The sequence below is a fragment of the Odocoileus virginianus genome, chromosome 9 (genome assembly GCF_023699985.2).
Source record: "Odocoileus virginianus isolate 20LAN1187 ecotype Illinois chromosome 9, Ovbor_1.2, whole genome shotgun sequence".
In the NCBI taxonomy this organism is placed as follows: Eukaryota; Metazoa; Chordata; class Mammalia; order Artiodactyla; family Cervidae; genus Odocoileus; species Odocoileus virginianus.
Genome location: NC_069682.1, coordinates 25334908 through 25353190, shown reverse-complemented (window position 1 = coordinate 25353190; position 18283 = coordinate 25334908). Strand labels below are relative to the sequence as shown.

The following is an 18283-nucleotide window of genomic DNA, read 5'->3' as shown; positions in this document are numbered from 1 at the left end:
AAATTAACAACAACAACAACAACAACAACAAACACACACACACACACACACACAACCACCCCCCCCCCCCCGACAAAACCTGACATGTGCTTTTTATCAGTTTGATTTCATTGGGAAAATTCATTTCTAATTTCTTTTCAACCAATCCTTTGGCAAGATTTTCATAATTTAAGAGTTAAGGGATCTGTCCAAAAGCAAACTGGTTACGTATTAATAGTCTAGTTCACAACTAGATTTTTGGTATACTCTGTGATCTTACAATGTATGGGGCACTTTAAAAAAGTTCTGTCCACTTTCCATATTATTTTGATTTTTCAAATAGGAACCTATTTATACAAGGCCAATAGACAGATATGCTTTGTATTTCTGTATACTAGCATGTATGCAAAATAACTGGAATTTAAAATGGAAAAAACACCATTTATGACACCATAAAACTATTTAAAAATAGATATGTATACTGAAACCAGTAAACACTGCTGAGAAAATTAAAGAAGACTCAGATAAATGAAGAGACATATTCACACATGAAAAATCTTAAAATTATAGATTATACACAATCCTAATAAAATTTTGGGGTAGAAATTGATAAGCTGATTCACAAATTCACACCAAAATGCAAAGGACCTAGAATTGCCAAAACGAATTTTAAAAAGAATAAGTTGGAGGACTAATACTACCTGATTCCAACACTTACACAGCTACAGTAACTAAGACAGTGGTACTAGCATAAGGAATGACATGAAGATTAATTTAACAGAAATAAGTCCAGAAGTAGACCCGAATGGTCAACTGATTTTCTGACAAAGAAGTGAAAATAATACAATGAAAAAATTACAGCATCTTCACTGAGTGGTACTGTAACAATTGAATGTTCATTTGGAAAACAATGACCCATAATCCTTAACTCACAGCTTAAACAGAAATTAATGTGAAATGGATCATAGACCTAATGAAAAGTGAAAGTCACTCAGCTGTGTCCAACTCTTTGCGACCCCATGGACTATACAGTCCATGGAATTCTCCAGGCCAGGATATTGGAGTGGGTAGCCTTTCCCTTCTCCAGGGGATCTTCACAGCCCGGGGATCAAACTTAGGTATCCCACATTGTGGGTAGATTCTTTACCAGCTTAGCCACAAGGGAAGCCCAAGAATACTGGAGTGGGTAGCCTATCCTTTTCTCCAGCGGATCTTCCTGACCCAGGTATTGAACCGGGGTCTCCTGCATTGCAGGCGGATTCTTTACAAACTGAGCTATGAGAGAAGACCTTATAGTAAAGCTAAAACCAGGTAACACATATCTGCAAAAAGCACTTGCATCTAGAACACAGAAAGAATTTTCATCTTGACCTAGTAAGAAAGTAAACAGATACGTCACCAAAAAGATATACAAATGGCCAACTGCAAAGGAAAAGACGTCATGAGGGAAATGCAAATTAAAGCCACAATAAGATACACCCATCAGAATGGCTAAAATTGAAAAGGCTGACAATACCAAGTACTGGTGAGGATGTGGAGCAAATGGGACCCTCATGCATCATTAATAGGCATGTAAAATCATACTGCTTTGGAAAATATATTAGTGGTTTCTTATAGAGGTAAACATACACTTTCCAGAAATCCCACTCCTATTTACTGATACCTAAAAGAAACAAAAATATATCCACAGAAAGACTTGTATCTGAATATTGTTATTTATTCATAACAGCCCCAAATTAGAAACAATTCAATCCAAATTATCTATCAATAGGTGAATAATGACATACAGTAACATAATAAATGACATAAGTGACATATCCGTACTATGAAATATTAAACAGTAAAAAATGAACTATGGACACAGGCAACAACATGGCTTTATTTCAAAATACGCGATGTATAAGGGTGTGTTGTTTTGACTCCATTTATATGAAACTCTAGGAAACACAGACCTAAACAGCTCAGTGATGGATGTGACCAGGGCATGTGGCCTGACTAGGAAGTGGCAAAGGCAACATTTTGGGGTGATGACAATACCCTCTATCATGCCTTTGGTGGTGGTTATGTGGGTGAATAAATTTGCCAAAATTTACCAAACAATATACTTAATATGTGTGCTCTTTGCTGTGTGAAATTTAGCCCTTAATAAAGTTGACTTAAAAAAAACACCAATAGCGAAGTCTCTGCTTAAGCAACATTATCACAGACTTAGTTGCAATCCATGTTTCAAATCACTTAATTTTCTAATCTGCAAAATGAGAACAATTCTGGTCTGGCCCTGTTTTGGGAAATATTACACAGTTGTTCCTCATTATTTGTGGATTCTGTGTTTTTCCAAAATCACCTAATAACTAAATTTTACTTCTAATTCCAAAAACAGTACCTGTGGTGTTTTTTGTGTGGTCACTACGGACATGCACATGTGCAGACTAATAAGAAACTTGAGTTGCTCCTAGCTGAGGTCAAAGCAACATTTTTGCTAATTTCAGCTCTGATACTGTAAAAAAATGTCCTTTTCATGCCACGTTTGTCACACTCTTGTGCTTCTGATGTTGAAAATGGCTCCCAAGTGGAATGCTGAAGTATGATCTAGTGTTCCTGAGGGCAAGAAGGATGGGAGGCATGGATCATCCAGAGAAAACACATGTGCTGAGATCAGTTTCATTTGGTCAGGAGTCACAGGGCTGTTGACTGCGAGTTCCACGTTAATGAGTCAACAATATATATTAAATAAGGTGTCTTTAAACAAACATATATAATATAAAGTTATTTATTGGGCCAGTGAACAAAACGTGACTAGAGGCTCACAGAAACCTAACCTGTATTTCCTCTAGGAGCAGTGATTGTGTATCTGCTAGCTCAGTTGGTAGCTTCATGAAACAATTACTATGAATAACAAAACCCCACTGTATATATATTTCTAGTCTTTCTTTCCTTTTTCAGTGAAAAGGCTTTGAGTTTTCACCACCTCAGTTACCGCTGTCTGGCTTTTCTCCAAAACGCAAGTCAATTTTATTGGCTATGTGGCCGACTGTGTAGGACAAGGCAGGTCTCATCTCCATTTGATCTGGAGAGTTCAGCTGTGTGGCGATATTCTCGGCTCTCTTTAACTTTCGAAACTTCCACAGCTTTTTCACAAACTACTGTCAAGCTATGCCCACGGATTTCTTCCACCTTTTGTATCTGTTATTTTCTTTAGATACATCGTTCTTTCTTTCCTCAATACTGACAAATACAGAATTTCATTTTTGGAGCCCATCATCCTTCTTGTGAGTGGCATTGTTTCCAAATCTCTCCCCATGGCATCCGAAGTGTCTGCTTTACCTGTAAGAGCAGAGGCTGAGATGGGCTGCTATCAGTGACAACTCGGGCAAACAGATTTACACTCCTGAATTTAAAAAATTAATGTTGTCAGACACATTTAGTCTCTTATAAACATCTAGCTTTACTTCTATCATCAACTTTTACACAAAAACTCAACTCATGCAATCACTCCCTGTCAACTTTCCTATACATCAACTTGTAATGTTTTTACAAAACATTAAAAGTTGAAAACTAGGAAATTTTAAAAGCTGAAAATTCAATGTTTTCAGTTCTCTTTGGAGACAATTCCACAGTCCTCATTCAGAAGCTTCTTATTTGCTATTCCGGATCATTGTTACCTAAATTAGTTCTGTTTTCCTTCTGTTGTTCAGAAAGGGAAAGTAGTTTAACAAAACTCAAGAGAAAGATAATCTTCTTTAAAAAGCCACTTCCTTCCTCTAAACAAAAAAAGGCACAGGGAGTTCTCTGTGGCCTACTGTTAGGATTCTAGGCTTTCATTGTTGTGGCCTGGATTCAATCCCTGGTCAGAGCACTAAGATCTTGCAAATTGTGCATGCTCAAAACAAACAAACAAAATAAACCCCCCTCGCAAAAAAAGGCATAGAAAAAAATCTATTGTGAAGATAATACTGTGATCAACCATGGAGGACATGACCATTTTTGTGTGCTTAGACCACCATGTGCTTTCCCTGTTCTGATTATACAATAAGCCCAACACTGCTTTTTTTTTTCCCCTACACTGCTATTAACACACATTGGTAAAAAGGGTAGGAGGATTAAAGAATGGTCTTGTGATGAACCATAGTTTTAATGCAAATGAGTATGCAGCCCCTCCAGCCCACCTACCCCTCTCATCCCTGAAGTCTTCAGCCCCTCCAGCCCACCTACCCCTCTCATCCCTGAAGTCTAACAAAACACACACAAACAGCATCCCCAGTGGAAGCCCCCCAAAACCTAGAGTAACTGAGAAGTAACTCGATTATATTTTTAATTATTCAAAATTTAAAAGTCAAATTTAAAAACAGGGGCATCTACATTCAGCACACCCATCCACCTTTATAAGAATGTTACTGCACAACATATACAGAAGTGAATCTGAACTTTCACAACACCCTTGGTTCAAACAAGAACATGTTTCTTATACAGGGAGGGGTCTTCAAAGAGCAACCTGCAGCTCAGTGTCCAGGTGGCTGCTCAGGTGTGACCTACTTCAGACCCATACCTGTTTTAAGTTTATGGGACAAACATATCTACTTGAAATGAGCAATCAAAAATATGAGAATTTCAAGTGTTTTTGGTTATTTTTGAGATTTAAACATTTTCTCTGTTTAAAAAACAAAACAAAACAAAAATACATTCCTCCTGGAAAGTGAAATATTCCTAAGTGTGTGACCATAAGGGAACACAAGCTTCAGACAGAAACTTCTACACACAGAGCAGACTCTGATGGAATCTAAGGCATGTGAAATTTATTCCTGGCTCTTGAAAACCTGAATCAACTATCTCCCACAACCACGTCCTTTTAAGAGTTATGTTCCTACTATAATACCATCCTGGGAGAAATATTTCTAGCTAGAGTTTAAATCTCAAAATAATAATCCTACCAACTGACTCAATTGTTTCACGGTATTCACTTGGGTCAAATGGTGTTTGGAAACTCAGGTTGCCCAAGCAGAGGACTCTCCTAAATGGAGTAGCCTACATGCTTGACCTATCGGTTCAGTTCAGTGGCTCAGTAGAGTCTGACTCTTTGTGATCCCATGGACTGCAGCACGCCAGGCTTCCCTGTCCATCACCAACTTCCAGAGCCTACTCAAACTCATGTCCATTGTGTTAGTGATGCTGCCCAACCATCTCATCCTCTGTCGTCCCCTTCTCCTCCCGCCTTCAATCTTTCCCAGCATCAAGGTCTTTTCCAATGAGTTGGTTCTTTGCATCAGGTGGTCAAAGTATTGGAGCTTCAGCATCAGTCCTTCCAATGAATATTCAGGACTGATTTCCTTTAGGATGGACTGGTTGGCTCTCCTTGCTGTCCAAGGGACTCTCAAGAGTCTTTTCCAACACCACAGTTCAAAAGCACCAATTCTTCGGCACTCAGCTTTCTTTATAGACCAACTCTCACATCCACACACGACTACTGGAAAAACCATAGCCTTGACTAGATGGAACTTTGTAATGTCTTTTTTTTTTTGACTCTTTAAAGGAAGATTTTATTTTATTTATTTATTTATTTATTTATTATTAGTTGGAGGCTAATTTACAATATTGTAGTGGTTTTTGTCATACATTGACATGAATCAGCCATGGATATACATGTATTCCCCATCCCGATCCCCCCTCCCACGTCTCTCCTTTTTAATCTACTGTCTAGGGTGGTCACAGCTTTTCTTCCAAGGAGCAGTCATCTTTTAATTTCATGGCTGTAGTCACCATCTGCAGTGATTTTGGAACCCCCCAAAAATAAAGTCTGTCACTATTTCCATTGTTTCCCCATCTATTTGCCATGAAGTGATCGGACTGGATGCCATGATCTTAAGTTTTCTGAATGCTGAGCTTTAAGCCAACTTTTTCACTCTGCCCTTTCACTTTCATGAAGAGGCTCTTTAGTTCTTCTTCACTTTCTGCCATAATGGCGGTATCATCTGTGTATCTGAGTTTATTGATATTTCTCCTGTCAATCTTGAGTCCAGCTTGTGCTTCATCCAGCCCAGCATTTTACGTGATGTACTCTGCATATGAGTTAAAAAGCAGGGTAACAATATACAGCCTTGATGTACTCCTTTCCCTACTTGGAAACAGTTTGTTGTTCCACCTCCAGTTCTGACTGTTGCTTCTTGACCTGCATACAGATTTCTCAGGAGGCAGGTCAGGTGGCCTGGTATTCCTATCTCTTTAATTTCCCACAGGTTTCTGTGATCCACACAGTCAAAGGGTTTGGCATAGTCAATAAAGCAAAAGTAGATGTTTTTCTGGAACTCTCTTGCTTTTTCGATGATCCAGCAGATGTTGGCAATTTGATTTCTGGTTCCTTCTGCCTTTTCTAAATTCAGCTTGAACATCTGGAAGTTCATGGTTCATGTACTGTTAAAGCCTGGCTTCAGAATTTTAAGCATTACTTTGCTAGCATGTGAGATGAGTGCAATTGTGCAGTAGTTTGAGCATTCTTTGGCATTGTCTTTCTTTGAGACTGGAACAGAAACTGACCTCTTCCAGTCCTGTGGCCACTGCTTGAGTTTTCCAGATTTGTTGGCATATTGAGTGCAGCACTTTTACAGCACTGAACAATTCAGAAAACATTTATTAACTTCCTTGTATTCACAATTTTTAAAATCTCTCCATCCACCCAACATTCAATGAACACCAGTAGGGTAGCACTGGGCTTGGCACCTGGAAATTGAACCACACTAAAATATACAAGCTAGCAGCTTGTATATTTGTAGATAAATATATGATATTTATATCATATGATATAATATATTGTGGATAAACAAACCCACTACAATGCTCAGCAACGCTCAAAATATAGCACTAGACTGGAGGAAGGAACAATAACTGCCCCCAGGGATAATGGGTAGGTATCACAGAGAAAAAAAACTGGGGTTGCTTGTTTTTACCTTTCATCATGATATCTTACAACACATATGACAATACAGACATGAGCACCAGTCTCCATGTACCCATGACCTAGCTTAAATGATTAGGACCTCAGCCGCTTTTGGTTCACGGAAACCCTCATATGCTGCCACTCAACCCTTTGCTTTGCTCTGAAAGCCAGTCCTCAACATTTTTATCTGTGTTTGAAGACTGACCTGGAAATGATCTTCGATGAGTAACACTCACCTCCCCATCTGTTTTTCTGCTTGCGACCCTGCCAAAGTCATATACCCTAATTCCTGCTGGTGACACCAAAACCTGGGCTGGTTCAGGGCAGAGACCTAAGACGTACGGGCCCCTCTGAGCTGGGTGCAGGGCAAGACGGAACTGACCCAATGAAACCCCATCCTGCTCACTGGGAGTGCTGACTGCATTCTTCCAGCCTTCGGTGCTCTTAAAACTGCTGTTTCTTTAGAAGCTTAATGAGCACCTAATGTTTGTATACAATGTGTTACAGTCCACCTTGGACTTCCCTCATAGCTCAGTTGCTAAAGAATCTGCCTGCAATGCAGGAAACCCCGGTTTGATTCCTGGGTAGAGGGGATCTGCTGGAGAAGGGATAGGCTACCCACTCCAGTATTCTTGGGCTTCCCTTGTGGCTCAGTTGGTAAAGAATCTGCCTGCAATGCAGGAGACCTGGGTTTGATCCCTGGGTTGGGAAGATCCCCTGGAGAAGGGAAAGGCTACCCACTCCAGTATCCTGGCCTGGAGAATGCCATGGACTGTATAGTCCATGGGGTCACAAAGACTCGGATACGACTGAGCGACCTTCACTTCATAGTCCCCAGTCCCATGTGCCCTTTGCAACCTCAGACTGTATAGGTCTTGCCCTGGGGGCTAAGGTGCCCCAGAGTTGTGTCCTGTCACCACCTTGATCTTCCCTGGGTGGGGAGCCTGGTGCATCTGAATGTCTGGGCTATCTACCTCCCATCCCTTCAGAGTTTCCTCTCAACATCCATGCAGTTAGTTACCTAACCCACAGCATGACCCTGGACTCCCTCTCCAGCACAATCTGTCTGTTCCTTTGAGGCCATCCACCACTGTCTACCTCCATCATCACCCTTCTGTCCAGGTGCCCATAACATCTCAGGTCTCTGTGCTCTTACCTGGGAAGCTCCATCTCTCTCATTAATGATGAAAGTCACTCCTACTGTGCTCCGGCACACATGCACTATCTCACAAGAGTCCATGCCAGCAAGACATCATCACCTTTATTTTGCTGATGGGGAAACTGAGGATGGGCACCTCAGCCACAATCCCAGAACTACTGAGCTGAAGGGCCCAGACTTGAGCGAAACCACAAGTCCCAGCAATCCCTGATCTAAAATTCTTAGTGTGTCTAATAAGCAATATCTGCAAGTCGGAAACTCCACAGAATTCTCCTTATGGGATGTTTCTGTTTTCCAAATGGGCTTCATGGTTTCTCTAGTTTTACAATTGTTTTGGTTAGAGGTTTCAGTTTCTTTAAGCCATATTTAAACACAACCATATTTTAAAATGATGAAATTTTAGGTATTTCCATTACAGAGCTCCACAATAATGTAAGGGCACAAAGAGCCATATAGACATGAACTGAAATGCCACCTGGGTCAGTGACTTGATTTCAAAGAACAAAGTGGAGGTAACAGCAGAATCAACAGAAGGAACCTGGGTTTTAATATTAATATAGTGAGACTATATCAAGGGTGATGGTCATAATTTTCTAAATGGCAAAATGTTATATTTAGAGTTTTGAGAGCACATTTCAAGATCATTTAGTCCAACCTTCCTCATTTTACAGACGAGGAAACTGAAGCACAGAAGTTAGGCAGGTTACCTGAGCCAAATTCCTTCTTTTGCCTCTGGCTGTCCACATAAATACCAGAACCTTACTCTGATTAAGAAGTGACATCACATACTCTATAACCCAAGAGACAGAGAAACAGAACTCTTTATCTACCTTTTGGTATCTTGATTTTCCACTTAAAGGTCATGTTAAATTTGATGTTAAACCAACGCAAAGTTGTAGGCTTAACAGTATTCGACTGTGTCAGTCGGGAACATGGGCAATTCAGAGCCAAAACTTAATGCTTTTCCAGAACCATAAGAGGCAATGTAAGCTGTAGATACCTGTTTGAGGTCAGGGCTATTTAAGGCTATTCAGAAATTTGGCATGTTCTTCTCCTCTTGGTAACAAGGTTTCTCCTCCTATCTTTGGACCTGTATTTTCCTAGAAAAACAGAAACAGTTTAATAAGAAATGGGTCAACAGTATTTGCATGGGTCACTAAAATCTATCACCTTACAGATGACATACCTTTAACATTCCGTCCCGTTCCCATTTGAAGAGGCCACAGTTACTAAAACAGAAAAGATGGGATTGACTCAGTGATGAGGTTACAGGTCCACACACACAGAGATAACAGCGCTCCTTGACTTTTGAGATCCACCTCATTTAAGCCAAAGCTCACTAAGGTAAGGTTCATATTCCAGTTTACATTCTACTGCTACTGAAAATACACACACCAGTGATCTGAGCAATGGTTTGAAGTCTGTCAAAAGCCAGATACTTCAGAAAAGGAATATCAAATGGTAGGGCTGCATAGGGCTATGCACTCTACAGATGAGGAGAGTGAGCTTGGTTTCCAGTGAAGGTCACTGGGATGACCCTCAGATTGAGAAAGCCAGCCTACAGCAACAAGAAGCCCATGGCTTGTTCCTTTCTCCTTTTCTGGAACTCAACAGTTGTGGTAAGAGAGGGTTACTCTTCCTTCGGGTTTGAACAATGCTTCCCGGTTTTCAGTAGTAAGAACAGGGAAGACAGTGATATCTTGACTTTTCCACTGAAAGGTCACTGTTTAGTTTGGGGCCAAAGCAACACAACAGGAAGAAAATCTTTTCCTGGTCCACAGATTTTTCACTCTCTTTAGTCAAAGGGCCTAGAGATTCATTCTCATTGTTTACCATGGTAGTTGAGTCCAACCCTGAGAAGTCAGGGGGATACTACGGGGAAAGCTTATTTTCTAGCAATTTTACACTGAGGAGAGAGAAACAAATGAAATACAGTGAAGTCATGGGACTGTGGCTCCCAGGTGCCTTGGATCTGAGAGGGTCTTGGGCATAGGGCCACCCCACAGGCTCATCCTTTCTCCCCATCTTCCTTAGACACCACTCTGAGCATCAGCTGCAAAGGACTTAACCCGGAGCCTCTCCATCACCTTCCCCAGCTACAGACCTGTTCAGTATCTATTGAGAGAACTTTCACAGCCTACTACCAGATCAATGATGATACTACACACAGCTCACTGTCAGACAATTATAACATGTGGGCCAACTCCAGCCTGCCACAGTTTTCATGAATTTTTTTTGAACACAGCCATGTCTATATGACTATTACCTATGACCGGCACAACAACATGTTTGAGCAGTGGTGAAACAGACCACAGGGCTGGCAAAGCCTAATATAATTACCATTTAGCCTTTTACCGAAAAAGTTTGCCCATTTCTGCTCTAGATCAAGAATTGACAAGAGAGAGACCAGAGAAAGCACAAATTCTTAACAAAGTAACAGTGCCACCTGGGGGCTGAAAAGCATCATATTCTTTCATTTGAGTTGCACTTACTGCTTATCCTTAATGATCATATTTCTCTGATACTCTATTGTTTTACACAAGCTCTTGCTCTTACAATATTTTGGAGAGAAATCAGGTATCAATATATGAGTAACTACTTTAAACAATTCTAATCTCAATTGTTAAAAAAAAAATGCACAAACCAGCTCTGACAAGGGGATGAACCAGAATGGCGTTTGGGTTCCTCCACCCCCACCCTCATTCCAAATCAGCTGTGGAGAAACTTGATATGAGAGTGAAGTTTGGGCTCCAGGAAATAAACAACAACCCAAATGAAATAAGTGAACAACAACAAAAAGTAGTGAGGATATGCTGGTGAAACATTCTCAGGAAGACTAAAAGTGATAGCGAATCTGCCTCAAATTCCAAAGAATCAACATCATACAACCCACACCACCCAGGTTCCATTTAGTCAACAAACATTTCTGATAACCTAGTGTCAGGCACTATATTTAGTATTGGGGGTACAGTTGTGAAAGGGGAAGGATCCCTTCCCTCCAGGAGCAGCTGGGGAGACCCAGGAGCTGTAAGAAGGCACAGAACAAGGCTGATTCTCTCAGGGTCAAGGACAGTCTGAAGTTTCTAGGGAATAGCATTACCTGGGAATTGCAAAAAGGTTCAGGAAGCCTATGGGACCAAGAACCCCAGGAATTCTTATACCTGCAGTGCTTCTGGGGGAGTCTGTCAAGGGAGATGGTTCTGTTTCCACAGGGACACTTGAAAAACCTCTTCACACCGTCATGCCAGTGGTAGTCATGCTGCTCGCTGACGCAGGTCTCCAGAGGCTTGAAGTGGGTGTAGGCACACTGCACAGAACCAGCACAAAGATCTTGTCAAGAGGTCTGAAGGAGAGAGGAGCCAGCTGCCATGAACGCACCCTGTTCCTCAGAACTTCCGTTCTCTTGTCACTACCAGGCAGTGACTAGTGGAGTTACCATCTTTCAGGTGCAGTGATCCCTGTGATTTCTTGACATTCCCCCTATTAATACCATTTTTTCTCATGTTTGCCCCAACTTCAGGTGTAAAATTCACAGTAATCTTCTGTGACATCAAGACAATAGCTAGGGAGAAGAAGAAAAGGACTGGAAATTTCTAAGTAGCTTTAGTTGGGCTTCCCTGGTGGCTCAGAGGTTAAAGCGTCTGCCTGCAATGCGGGAGACCTGGGTTCAATCCCTGGTTTGGGAAGATCCCCTGGAGAAGGAAATGGCAACCCACTCCAGTATTCTTGCCTGGAGAATCCCATGGATGGAGGAGCCTGGTGGGCTACAGTCCACGGGGGTCGCAAAGAGTCGGACACGACTGAGCGACTTCACTTTAGTTGGTCTACCCTGTATTCACTCTAGTCCCTGATTATAAGACTACAGGTTATAGGCATGGGGCCTATTTGGGAAGGATTATGAGCTGCTTTTTCACTTTCTCTTACAAGGCCTCTGAAAAGGATTATAAGCTTATTACTACTCCTATTTCATAGGCAGTAAAACCAAGAAAGAGCTTAAGTAATTTAATTTTGATCCTTAAAAGGACTGAACAGAACAAGAAATGATAGGTGAAGGTTGATACAGAATCAGGACAGTGCTATGTAATTTCTCATAATCACTCTGAGTCTAGATGAACAACTTTTGGCCTTAGCAGCCTCAAAGAGGGCAGAGTACAGTGGTATGCCAATTGTGTTAGGCAAAATAATCCTCTCATGATACTCACACCCTATCCCCTGGAATTCACAAGTATGTTATGTTACTGGCAAAGGGGAATTCAGGTTGCAGATGGAATGAAGGTTGCTAATCAGTTGATTTTAAGACTGGGAAATTATCCTGGATTGTCCAGGTGGGCCCAAAGGATTCACAAGAGTCCTCAAGAGTGGGAGAGAGGAAAGGAGGTTGGAGCTGAGAGGACCCCACCTCCTACTGTTGGTTCTGATGATGGAGGAAGGGGCTATGAGTCAAGGTATGTAGGCAAGCTCTAGAAGCTGGAAAATGCAAGAACATGGATTCTCCCCTAGAGCTCTAGAAAGGAACGCACCCTATTGACACCTGGATTTCACCCCAGCAAAACCCATATAAAATTCTGACCTACAGAACTGTTAGATAATACATCTGTGCTGTTCTGAGCCCCCAGTTGGTGGTCATTTGTTAAGCAGCAACAGGAAAGGAATACACCAGCTATGTCCTAATATGGCCATCTTGGCAGAGGAAAAGCTGTCCTCTAAGGGAAAGGCTTTACTGATTCCCAAGGGTCTGCACTTTCTCAAAGGAGTAGTTGGTTCAGTGCTGCCCCCCAAATATAAAGGAGAATCTAAGGTTTTAAAAGTAAAGTCAGAGAAAGTTGTAAGCTAAGCCTCTTCTTCCTCTTACACATGCTCACAATGCTGATTAGTCATGCAGGTATATTCAAAAGGAATGGGAATGCCAGGAAACATGTACAGAAAGAACTTTTCTAGGTGACATTTACGTTAGGCCCTGAGCAGAAGGGAACAAAAGTGGTTGGTCACATCTGATGCCAAATCAAATTTTTCAATGAAGGCCCCAGGGACTGGGAACTAAGGATTGAGGACATGTTAAAACTTGAGAATGAGAAGGGTGGCTTCCCTGGTGGCTCAGTGGTAAAGAATCTACCTGCAAGAGATGGGTACAATCCCTGGGCCAGGAAGATCCCACATGCCACAGAGCCACTAAGTCCATGTGCCACAACTATTGAGCCTGTGCTCTAGAGCCCACAAGCGGCAGTTACTGAATCCCGTGCTCCCCAGAGCCTGTGTTCTGCAACAAGAGAAGCCACTGTAATGAGAAACCAAAGCTGTAACTAGAGAGCAGTGCTCCCAATGGCTGCAACTACAGAAAAGCCCACATAGCAACGAAGACCCAGCACAGCCAAAAACAAACAAAAAAACCTGAGGAGGAGAGATAACACTGGGGTCCTGCCTGATTAAATGACCCCAAACCCAGGCAGGGTTTAGGCCGTGGTCACAAAACATGGCCCCACACCCCACCGAGTCTCCACACCCTGCAAGGTTACAGAGCCCACAGACAGGCCATAGGGAGAGCTGTCTCCTGCACTCACCGTCTTGCATGTCACAACTCGACATTTTACTTCCCGGGTGTTTCTCATCTTTTCTTCCATTTGTTCTTTTTTCACCAGAGGCTCAAAATAGCGTTCCTGCAGCTCAGCCTCAGCCTGGAGTGACATGACACCCAGAAGACCTTGAACCAAATCTGATATAGACTTGTTTAATAATAATCAAATCAGACCTGAAGAAACAAGCTAACTGTATGAACGCATGGCTCAATGAACTGCAACCCAAAAGATGGTAAGTAGAAATAAGCCCTTAATGGACAAATAGAAGGCATGAAAGCATCTGGTGATGTGTAAGACACTAAATACAAATTCAAACTAATGACATGATTAGCAGTGTCACGACCTCAAGTGTGCCCCAGAAGGGAATTGCTTCCATTGTTCCAACACAGACTAGTTTATGGGAGGTGCTGGATGCCTCCCCAGTGATGGCACTCCATCTGTTTGACTCTATTCTTCAGACCAAGCACTCAGCAGGAGCAATCCCTGCTTGTCTGGAACAGTGTGCAGAAGGTGGGAGGGCAGAGAGCTATTCATGACAGAATGTGGTCACAGTTCAAGTCAGCACAGCTGAACAAGGCATAAAGTGCCAGGGAACTTGGCTCTATAGTCTTTCAGGGTCTGCTTGAGCTCCTCTCCTAAGTCTCGAGTCCAGTAGAAAAATATTTAATTGTCTCCTTAGTCCTTTATTAACCAAAAGAAAGGTAGATCATTTGGCATGTTGGCAGTAAATATGGGACATTTAAAAAATCTGCTGCAACACTTTTTTTGTTATCTCAGTGACCACTACCCCGGCTACTGACAGGGACCACAAACGCTATACCTTCTGCAGTGCACCCAACAGTACCTCATACATCAAAGGATGTTTTGAATGTCCTACAGGGCATCCACGTTGATGGAAAACCTATTGTAACTTTTGAACCTAATAGCTTTATTTATATACAACCCTACAATACTTGTGCATGGTTTTAATATACACTGACTGTTCCTAAAGTGCAACCGGACAAATCTTATGGTTACGGAGGGACAACTCTGCTTTGATATCTTGTACAACACAGTAACTTGATATTTTTATACAATATAAAGTTATTATAAAATATGGACTGAAACACTTTAATGCCAAAGTCAATTTAAATAATGTTGAATGATACTCTTCAAAGCAACAAAGGCAAAGCTAAAATCTATTAGCAATATTCCTGTTCTTCAAAATAAATTGAAACAAAGATACAACTAATGTCTCAGCTGAGGTTACAGGAACAAATTCTGGGTCCCATGACAGAACACCCGAGTCAGAGGATAGCTCTGTTACCTGTGACCTTCTGGGCTCTTTCTTACCTCTTTTAAGATCCCTGTGTGCCTCGATTTTGCTTTTAGAATTGTCTGAAATTCCTCAGATTCCAGGTAGGCAAGTTGTTCTCTCCTTTTTTTCTTGGCAGGCTCCAATTCATCCTCAGCTAGAGCAGAATGAAAGTGTGAGCTGTCAGAGGAACTGCAGAGAGTCAGAGTGCCTCACCAACTCAGCTTCCCCCAGCTCTGTGTTCCCCACCATAAGACCCTTCAAACTGAATTTATCTCCCCTGGTACCAACAAAGGGAGGCTCTTAGAAGAAGCGAATTGAGAAGTACAAGCTAGAATGGAGGGAGGGGATGGCAGGTTTGATCACTAAATTATAATCTCTTTTTCACCTTAAAATAAGGGCCAATTATGAAAAGAGGTAACAACAACAAAATTCCTATCTACAAATTGAGGCTAAAGTGACAACTGTCAGCTTCAGTTTTAAAAATTAAAACAGGGCAATTTAAAATAAAGTCTGCTCCTTTAAAGCAAAGTAAATCTTTATACTAACATATAGGTGCAAAGATCCAATGAGTAATCTCAAGATTTTAAATTGTACATAATTTCATTTTAATTCAATGTGATTATAAAAAACAATCAGTTCCAGCTGCAGAAATTTTACTGAGGTACTCTCCATATAGGAAAAGTGGAAAAAAAGTAATGCCTTTTGATGTCGAGGGCTTCCCTGATAGCTCAGTTGGTAAAGAATCTGCCTGCAATGTGGGAGACCCCAATTCGATTCCTGGGTCGGAAAGATCCGCTGGAGAAGGGATAGGCTACCCACTCCAGTATTGGGCTTCCCTTGTGGCTCAGCTGGTAGAGAATCTGCCTGCAATGTGGGAGACCTGGGTTCGATCCCTGGGTTGGAAAGATCCCCTAGAGAAGGGAAAGGCTACCACTCCAATATTCTGGCCTGGAGAATTCCCTGGACTGTATAGTCCATGGGGGCGCAAAGAGTAGGATGCGACTTTCACTTTCAGTCTTCAGGCTGATTGTGTTTTGCAACGTTTCCTCTATAAGTAGTGTCTCTTTCCCACTGGACAGCTTCCCATTTGCAGTACCTTGAGGAGAAAATGTGCTGTTCTTTTCTACACGTTCCTTCACTTCCAGGACATCCTGGGGTTCCTTTAGCTTCTTAATGCTATTTGGGTCTGTTTTTGTAAGAATCTGGCCTTTTGACCTTAATTTGGTTATAGCAGCTAACTAGGAAAACAGAAAAGAGAGGGAGATAAAAATCTAAATAAGATAGGTGTCTGTAGCTCTGTATCCCTTTCCAGTGATTAACCAGTGAATTCTGGCAGTTCTCAAACATACATTAGCAAAATCTATCTTCATTTTACTTAGCATTATTAACACAATCATTAAAACTTCAAAGAAGGAAAGACAGGTCTCTAAGTTAGCAAACCAAATCTTAGTTTATTTTTTAACTTCAGATAGTCTGTAAGCCTTTAGATCCATAAAGGAACCACATAAACATTTTAGAAGTTTGTTTCAGGACAGAAAAAAGATAGAATTCCAAGTCTGTCACTTACTAGTTTATAACCTGACTTAATTGTTCAGCTTCAGTTTCTACATTTGTAAAATGAAGATGACAGATAACAACCTTATCTTTTAGGGCTGCAGTTGTAAGGATAAAACGAGATAATGCAAGCCAAGCATGTACTTGTACACAGTAAATAGTATGTATGCACAAATCACAGACACAGAATAATAGTAACATAGGTATGTAACTGCTATTATTATTACTGAAGGTGGCTTGCCTTGCAGATAGCCTTTGCTCTTCATGTGATTCTAGCTGCTAACTAGGACAGAGAAGACAGGTTCAGGTCGGGGGCTCAGTGACTCAGGAAGAGGAGAGGTTCTGACCACCCCCAACTGCCACTTCAATCAGAGCAACTTAGCTTTTAGCTGTCTACAGCCTGGGCTTCTACATAAGATTTCTTCCATGTTATCTCCTCCAGTCTGATAAGAAATAATGTGGAGACAGTGGCTAGTTTTCTTGGATTAAATTAATGGCATTGTTGGTACAAATTATCATTTAAAATTCCTTTGACTCTAATTATCATGATCAATAAATAAGTATGAGGTAACTCTTTTCTGGTCATGGGTATATTAAGTTTGAAGCACCAGGTATGTCTCACAGAATACAAATCCAAGTGGTGAAAAAAACAGATGCCAGTTACCTTTTTGGCTTCTGCTAAGGCACTCAGTTTTGGTCTTGGTGGTGGTGACTCATCAAAAAAGAGGACATCATCTCCTTCTGAGATGCCTCTTCCAAGCTTGGGCATCTGTGCGGTTGGGGTTCCTTTCATCTTGGGGAATTCAGCCCCCGTTGGTGGAGATCGACAAGGGGGCTGCTGAGAAGAGGATGGCACAGCTGGGCTCTTGCTTTCACTGGAGCTTTGCAAAAAGCTTTATAAAGAAAAAGGCAGTCACAAAGTACGCACACAAGCACAAAACACACAGGCTGGGAGACCGCAGGCAGGCCACCAGCTGATTAAGTAGTCGTCAGTAAGATAATTTTCCATCCTTGGTTATTTAGATTAGCGCATAGTAAAAACAAAACTAGCCTCACTAATTCTTCATTTAGCTGATTTTTCACTCAATAAATGCAAATTGTTTCACCAATTTAGAACTGATTACTAATTTCATCAATTGGCTTTCTAAGTGGGGTCGGTATATGGAGCATCGTCAGCTCTGAAGGTGAGCTGTGGACTATATTCTGAGCCTTCTGGTTAGCTGAGATGCTTCAGGAACTCACTGAATCTGTGTATTTTGTTTATTCTACTAGGATGAGGTAACACACACGATATATTTGGAAGTCATAAAAGAAGGGCACTATTAATATAATTCACACTGATTATTTTATATATGGGCTTTTAGTTTTAAGATGATATTTTATTTTTCTAGTATAGTTGTTTTACAATGTTGTGTTAGTTTTTGCTGTATAATATATCTCCTCCACCTTGAATCTCCCTCTCATCCCTTCATATGTGGCTTCAAGGGCTATGTAAAAACAACAAAGGTCAGAAATCATTTGTCTAAACTTCTCATTGTAGAGATGAAGAAACTGAGGCCCAAGACCCCACTGCCCATTAAGTTACAGGCTGAGGTCCAGTACCAGGTAATCCTGAGCCAGTCTTCTTTTCACTACCATATTATCCCCACTCCTGCTAAGTTCCAGGCTGAGTTTGCAAACTGCCTACCAGATGCTGCCCAAAGATAAGTTATGTCTGGCTAGGAAAACTTTGAAAAACTTTAAACCACAATGCCTTTAAACTGACAGGTATTTTCCACTCCCCACAAGGGCCA

The 18283-nt window shown here is 41.4% G+C and overlaps 1 protein-coding gene across 6 annotated transcripts in view; it reads right to left on the bottom strand.

Moving 5' to 3' along the window:
* The window catches only part of MCM10 (minichromosome maintenance 10 replication initiation factor), a 43268-nt gene that overhangs the window by 4901 nt on the left and 20084 nt on the right, over positions 1-18283 (bottom strand). For 3 of the 6 annotated variants that reach the window (XM_020881355.2, XM_020881361.2, XM_020881358.2), the window contains exons 14-21: positions 17155-17383; positions 16033-16174; positions 14972-15090; positions 13625-13738; positions 11228-11373; positions 9253-9295; positions 9067-9166; positions 1676-3303 (exon numbers count right to left, since the gene is read on the bottom strand). In XM_020881355.2, coding sequence (XP_020737014.2) covers positions 9083-9166; positions 9253-9295; positions 11228-11373; positions 13625-13738; positions 14972-15090; positions 16033-16174; positions 17155-17383 — 877 coding nt within the window. In that variant the 3' untranslated portion in view covers positions 1676-3303; positions 9067-9082. Of the gene's footprint in view, positions 1-1675; positions 3319-4274; positions 6581-9066; positions 9167-9252; positions 9296-11227; positions 11374-13624; positions 13739-14971; positions 15091-16032; positions 16175-17154; positions 17384-18283 lie in introns of those variants that run through there. The other 3 variants (XM_020881357.2, XM_020881360.2, XM_070472077.1) reach the window with 3 other exon arrangements.